The 7823-nt window shown below is 40.8% G+C and overlaps 1 protein-coding gene across 1 annotated transcript; it reads left to right on the top strand.

Annotated features, from left to right (window-relative positions):
- The first annotated feature begins 4557 nt into the window (after positions 1 to 4557).
- Positions 4558 to 6478, top strand: LOC100492352 (cyclin-O protein B-like). The gene has a single exon (XM_002943139.4). It carries the CDS (start codon positions 4558 to 4560, stop codon positions 5866 to 5868), a length of 1311 nt encoding a protein of 436 aa, XP_002943185.2. The 3' UTR covers positions 5869 to 6478.
- Positions 6479 to 7823: the final 1345 nt, after the last annotated feature.

Raw genomic sequence — 7823 nt, 5'->3', positions numbered from 1 at the left:
TTCCTTAGACTGATATCTCTAACAGAGCACAACCATCTTGGCTTATTCCAAAGCTTGCCCCGGCTTGGGTTTGTACATGCACATTTGTATTCTAGTACAGGTATAGGACTCATTATCCAGAATGCTCGGGACCAAGGGTATTCCGGATAAGGGGTATTTCCGTAATTTGGATCTCAATACCTTAAGTCTAATAAAAAATCTATAAAACATTAATTAAACCCAATAGGATTGTTTTGCATTCAATAAGGATTGTTTATATCTCAGTTGGAATCAATTACAAGGTACTGTTTTATTTCTACATAGAAAAAGGAAATCCGTTTTACAATTCTGAATTATTTGATTAAAATGGAGTCTATGGGAGACGGGCTTCCCGTAATTCAGAGCATTTTGGATAACAGGTTTCCGGATAAGGGGTCTGATACCTGTATTATACTATAATGCGTATGCGTGAATGTCCTATAGCTCTAGGGATGAATGTGACGGGTAGATTTAGGTTTTTGCTAGGTTCATAAAGTGTTTGCACTGGAGGGTGCCTAATATATTTTTGGTATGTGCATGGCGAATAAATGGCTGTGGGTATATAATGCCAATGTTACATTTTAGAAATGGACTATCAATACAGTGCACTTATGGACTGTGCTAGAATGGGCTGTAAGCATATTATACCAGAACATGAATACAGTGCAATAATGGACTGCAATAGACCTCCAATACAGTGCACTTATGAGTGAACAGCATGGTGTTATCCATTCATGGTACAGCCAATATAATTTAGGGTCCTTGCGCACCTTCCCCAGTCATTTTATGCACATTTGCGTCAATCTTAAAGGAGACATATTGGATAAATTGTAGGCAATTATGAATAATATACGGTGCTGGTTTCACTTTGTGCTAATAAATAATCAAATCTGTAAAAATGGTCCCTATATTGGAGCTTCCTATAGATCCCATCACTTCTCTGTCCGTGTTTGAAATGAAGAGTGGGTGTATCCCAGAAGTGCCAGAAGCACAGTAGGAGGGGGAGAGCCAATCACAGCCCTGCACTCACACAAGAACAGACAGGCTTCAGTTCCCTATCAGGTCAGCCTACCTGCTGATTGGTTTCTATCTTACAGTGCAGTGTACTGAGGGCCGCTGGCTCCCCTGCACATCCAGAGAATTCAACCAGCAGGAAGTGAAACACATGGGCGAGACTAGTAGGGTTTTGGTGGAATTTCTCAATAAATCAGTCTGAAACACAACTTTTTTAAGCACAACCCTATCTAGAGGAGTATAATTCACTGGTACATTCATAATTAATATATGTCTCCTTTATTGGTTATCCCCCTCTCTGTAGACCACAAATTAGAATAGTCCTCTCTGAAACAAAAGAATTGGGATTATGATCTGCGTTTAACTGTATTGGTTTTCACTATCAAACCCTCATCATTATGTACAGCAGCATATTAACGGGCATATTTATTATATTGTGTAACATGAAATTCAGCAATCAAACGGTGTAAAAAGCTGTGTAAGATAAATGACAAGTTTATCAAGGTGTGTTCATATAGCACTCTCAGAACGCCAGCTTTGTGTGATCTGCATATAACTATATTGGGTATCATTGTCACATGATCATCATTATCTCTGTACAACAGCATATTAAGTGTTTCAACTTTTCTTGGACAGAAAACTCACTGCTGAGTTCCAAACTGTGTCCGGAAGCAATGTCAGCACAGAAATAATTTATATTGGGGATATTATGGGTGATCACATGAAAACAAACCTAACATTATGTGCAATGCTACAACGTCAGATCAAATGATGTAAAGGTCCCCTCCCCGGATAACTTGTCCTCTGAAGCTATTAATGGCATTTTGGCACCAGGCAGTCTGATGGATAAGTCTGGGTTTGGCAAAGCAGGGAACATTACCTGCTCACTACATGAGGCCAAAGGTACAGTTGGGTAGAGGTACAGTTTGTGTACGTATATTTATGTTTATTGTTTTGGCACCATATAATTCCTTTTTTGATATTATTAAGTAAACAAATAACTTTGTGTGAGACTTGATTCATTGTGCATTGGTTTAAAAATAAGTTTTTTGTACCCTAATAACATTGCCTATTTCTTTTCTGCCTAACTGGAGAGCCTGCTATATTTTCAGTATTGTTGAAGGAGTAGTAAGAATGGTCTAGGTCTGTTCGCAGTGTAATATAGTAATACAAACTATACCATAAAAATCAGGACAGTATCCATTTAAATGTAAAAATAAATAAATATTCCCATTATCGAGAAACAGTTAATTCATACACAAATAAATATTTCCCTTCACACCTGCTTCTTTTTTTTTTTAAATCTTTATTTATAACTTTTTTAATTTGGGGAGGTGGGGTTCAGAAAAAAAGAGGGGGGGTGCACAGTTTTTGTAGCGAAAAATAGCATTTCACAGTAAATCTCGTCATGGTTAACACTATATTGCTTACTTTTATAGGGAGAGCTGTATTGTTTTCCTATCTGGAGATAGTCTTTTTATATAAAGAATCAGAAAACATGAAAAATAAAACCTTTGTGTGTATGGTGGTATTTTACTTGTTGATATTGATTCCTTTTGGGGCTTTTAGATCCGTCTTGTGTATTTCAGTCTGTGTGTGTGGCGTGGGTATTAATTTCTTGGGGCAAGACCTCCTTTATTTAGTGTCTTTTATCTATTTTTGGAGTCTGAGGAAGTTTATCCATGGGGACCATGTCTCCCAATATTTTGTACGTTTCCCATGTATTATCGCTGTTATTTCTTCCATTTGTCTTGTTTCTTTAGTGTAGTATGAGTTTGGGTAAAAAGTTGGTAGCTATATTTTCTTAAGTAACCTTTTCAGTTATTGTAGTTACTTCCTTCCAGTACTTTTTTAATGCATCGCAGTGGTACTAGATGTGGCTATAGGTAACTCGGTGGCAGAGGCATCTCCTGCAACGGTTGTGAGCTGTGGGGAACATTTAATTCAGTCTGGTTATGGTATAGTACCATCGTGTAATTAGTTTGTATGTGAATTCTTATGTTTTAGATGCTGTAAATGATTTGTGGATTGAGCTGTAGATATTTTTTCCATTGTTCTGTTGTTATTTTTATGTTTAATTCTTTCTCCCAGCTGGCTTGATGCAGTTTTTTTTATATCGTAGTGGGTGCTGATGCTACTTTCTTTTTTGGGAGAAAATGGATATAGTGTATCTGCACATTGGCACATATTAGCAAACTGGTTATCTCTGAAAATCATCACACAAAGGTGCCTTTGAAAAATGGCACATTGGGCACTCTATATATATATATATATATATATACACATTAGAAGCATAACTGGCATCTGTTTGGCATAACAGTCTGCCTTTGTACTACAAGTCTATTTGCATTTGTCTAAAAGAGATTATATCTCTATATCCCGCAATTGCCTCAATTCTGGGATTAACATTATGTGAAAAATCAAGGACACTTCAGAAAAAGAGTTGCATTTATTGCATTTCATTTAAATGCCAGCCACTAGTGATGAGCGAATCTGTCACATTTTGCTTTGCAAAAATATTTACAAAGCTTTGGAAAAATTTGCGAACCCCTCAAAAAAAATGATGCACGAAAAATTTTGCTCATCACCATCAACCACTTGCAATCAGGGCAGACCAGCAACTTGCATTTAAAAGAACAAATGGAATTGTAACTTTACCCTGTTCTTCTAAGATACATTCACACACGCTGGCCTGGAATTTGTGTCTGTACAGCTGCATAGGCAGATAATGGTGGGGCGTAATGCCTGGCAGTGGCTCCATACGAGGAGCTGCACTTGCGCCTGAATCTAGCAAAAAAAAAAAAAAAAAAATTTGCACAGACTATTTGAATTATGAGAATGAAAAGCTGTGATTCTGAGAGCAAGCATTTGTACCCTGAGATATATCTGCTGTCACTTTATGGTAAACTATGTGTATATTTAAAATCTATATGTGGACCATTTTTACATTAGATAAGCTTAGATATCAGATTTAATAGCTCTGAAAGCTACAGAGCTTTATTTACATATAGGATGGATCTCCAAACTTTTTTACCTGTGAGCCACACTCACGTGTAAAAAGATTTGGGGAGAAACACAAGCATAAAAATGTTCACAAGGGTGCCAAATAAGGGCTGTGATTGGCTATTTGGTAGCTCCTATGTAGACTGGCAGCCTAAATGAAGCTGTTTGGCAGTACACATGGTTTTTATTGAACCAAAACTTACTATAAAGCAAGGAATTCAAAAATAAGCACTTGCTTTGAGGCCACTCAGAGCAACAGCCAAGGGGTTGGTGAGCAACATGTTGCTCACAAACCACTGGTTGGGGATCACTGACATATAGGAAAAGAGTCAGAAGTACAATGCAAGGCACTAGAAATAAAGCAGAAGTTAAGTGACAGCAACTCATGGACTTGTACTTCAGCTCCAGCCAATCAGCTGTTTACACGCCCAGCCAATCAGTGAAGAGCAAAGGTGACTTGTGGATAACGGATACTTGGTCCCAACAGTCTTATGTGACAGTTGGTGAGAGAGGAGATAAATGATGGAGACTCTGAGCGTTGGAAAGAGAAAAAGAAGAAGAGAAGAAGAGCAAGAAGAGGAGATCATTTCCCCTGGGTGCAGCCCTGAATTCAAAAGGGCCAAGCCCCAGGGTGATCTGCGTGGGACCAGCACCCCTACAGCTGAAGAACCGGTGCCAGAGGGGGAGCCATGGAACACCCTGACCAACCTAGCTGATGCCCTGCAGACCTTCAGGGAGTATGGAGAGGAGTGTTACCTCTATAAAAAAGGCCTGGAGGGAGATTATCAGATGGAAAATTTCCTAGAAAATCAAAAGGAAATAAATCCAACATCCTGGAACTACATCACCACCCTAATGATTAATGTGCACAGGTACCTGAGATTGGACTTTCAGACCCTGTGCCTGGGTATAAACTTCCTGGAGCGGTATGTGTCCTGCACTCCTACTGACCCCGACACCCTAACAAGAGTGGGAGCCACTTGCCTCTACATGGCTTACAAAGTGGCTGAATTACGGTACCCCCTCCCCCCCAAGCACTTCCTACCTCTGTTTGACTACAGAATGACACCAGCTGAAATGCGTCACCTGGAGAGAACCATCCTAAGGAAGTTGCTGTTTCGCCTGGGGGTACCAACCATCGATTTCTTTTTGGAGCACTTCTCCCTGTTGAGACTGACCAACCAGGAGGAGTGTTCCCCTGCCCAGCTCACAAGAGCAGCCAAAAGCCTAACAGCTGCCCGAGGCATCGCAGCACTGTGCCTGAACCAACATCATGACTTCTACATGCACAAACCATCTCTCATGGCACTGTGCTGCCTCAACGTGGCAGATAAAATCTATTGTTATAACAACCCTGTAAAAGTGGCCCCCACTGACTATCCAGAACACCAAATTGAGGAGTGCATAGAAAAGATCTGCCATCTAGTCTCTATAGGCCACTACTTTTTACATCCACTACTGCCAGGAGTTTATCCAGAAATATTTCCATCTTTTAATCATCCCACCACAAGGCCTGCAGCAACACCTACCAACCAACATCTACCTGAAGGCAGAGAGAGAACACCAGAGGTGGCATCAACATCCAGGGACACAGCAGGTTCCCAGCACTTAGAGATGGCAGAAAGATCCAGCCATTCTCAGGACATGGAAGGGGCCGGTTATGTGCTACACAACACATACTGGCCCACTGATCCATACAGGCAAGTATACATGCACCCCTACATGCCAACACCTCCATACTGGCACCTATACATGCCCCCAGATTCCTACTGGCACCCATACATGCATACACTGCCATACCTTTACCCATATGGATACATATTTCCTTACTGATAGACGCACACACTGAGGCCTACATGTCCATACTACTTACCATTTAATACAAGTGCCAGTATTGGGGATCACTATTTCTGGTAAGAACATGGGTGGGGTGCAATTTGCTTTTCCATCCATCTATAGTGACATTGAGCCCATGACATCCAAGCCATGATTGTATTAGAATGCATTCATGCTCATCTAATCTCACAGATACAGACAGACATTTCTAAACTGACAGATCCTCACATTATGTACTGATGACTGATATTCAACTCACATTTTTAGTTTTTACCGAAACCCAAGAACACATTTCCCTACAGACAGACAGACATCAGGACTTGCAAGCGGTGTATTGATCCTGGGATTAATTCCGATTGCCATTTAGGAGTCAGGAAGAAATTTTTGCCTCTAGTGAAGCAGATTGGCCCAAGCTTCTCTCTAGGTTTTTTGCCTTCCTTGGGATCAAACAGCCCTATGTGGTGGGGTTACCAGACCCTCTGGTGATGGGAGGACACGTATAGAAGGTGCATTTATATTGCAGCGTGCAGCTCTTTCTATATGTGCCCTCTGATTTCCAGTGATCTGATAACCCTAGAGTAAGCATCACATTTCATAAATTATATTTTTAATAAAGCTGTGATCTTCACAGATTTAACATAAAGTTGTTGTCTATGTTATTATTTATGGCTTCTGAGTACTACAGGATAAAGTTAGATTTAATGTACTGAAACACACAGGGAGAAGGAGTATGAGACTGGATAAAATGAGGAATGTAGAAATAATAAAATACACAATGATCATAATATCACAGTCTGTGTTTGTACATTTGTGAAGCTGTTGTCTCTACAATCTAGTATGGTAAGTCCATGTGTGTTTCAGTGGGTCAGGTACTGCCCTAAGATGGCCCAAATCAATGCCAGCACTTCTCACCACCCCATTTTTAACTTCATGGCTGAAGTGTACCTGGTTACCTTTCCTGCCATTTACATTACAGTTTTAAAAATGGACAATGTGCGCATAAGGCTAAAGTTATCAGTGAGAAGCTACAATTTCTTTCTTCATGCAGAAAAGTACCCAGAATGCATGAAACCCAATGCAGAGGCTTCCATAGATGCCAATGCCATGATGGTTCCACTATCTGGCACATCTAGGCCACCTGAGAAAAATTTCTTCTGAGAAAACTGCAACTGTAGAAAAACTGGCAAAGCACTGCCCCTGCATTTACTTCTATTAGCTTGGACATATGTGCATGCACACTTTTTAGTTTTATAGAAATGGCTATGCCTGGGGGGGGGGGGGGGGGGGGTCTGTAATACCTGGGATGCTGGGAAAATGGTAAGAAAAATGTGCAAATGGGCACAAGTTGGTCCAAATTTCTTTGAAGAGGAGCACTGTCTCAGTTAAAAAAAAAAATCATTATTATTTAAACTATTTTGCCACCTAAACCCCTAGTGAAATAGGCTATCCTTGTGCTTTATATCTGTGTGTCATTTAAACAGCACCTTGCATGTATGCCCAATGGGGGCTCATTCCTTATATGGGGAATAACCGCAATATGAAGGATATCCGCAATAAAATACTGTACCTGCACTTGGGCATTGTATTTGTACGGCAACATAATGTGGCAGGCTAAAGGTCCCCATACACAGGCCGATAGTAGCTGCTAATAGCAGCTAATCGGCCCGTGTATGGGCACTTCCAACGGGCCTGCCTGACTGATATCTTGGCCTGAAATCGGCCAGATCACAATCGGGCAGGTTAGAAAATCTAGTCAGATCGGGGACTGCATCGGCTCGTTGATGCGGTCCCCAGACCGACTTTACCTATGCCCGTCATTATAGTTACCCTGGATTCTCCCGATATCGCCCACCCGTAGGTGGGGGATATCGGGAGAAGATCCGCTCGCTTGGCGATTGCCAGTGTATGGGGACCTTTTGGGTTATACATTTATCTTATCAGTGCAGTATTGT

The sequence above is a fragment of the Xenopus tropicalis genome, chromosome 8 (genome assembly GCF_000004195.4).
Source record: "Xenopus tropicalis strain Nigerian chromosome 8, UCB_Xtro_10.0, whole genome shotgun sequence".
In the NCBI taxonomy this organism is placed as follows: Eukaryota; Metazoa; Chordata; class Amphibia; order Anura; family Pipidae; genus Xenopus; species Xenopus tropicalis.
The sequence above is the reverse complement of the archived record's forward strand: the minus strand, read 5'-3'. Positions and strand labels throughout refer to the sequence as shown.

Excerpts from the sequence above, each read along its gene's own strand:
- LOC100492352 (XM_002943139.4), top strand. The coding sequence starts at position 4,558 with ATGGAGACTCTGAGCGTTGGAAAGAGAAAAAGAAGAAGAGAAGAAGAG.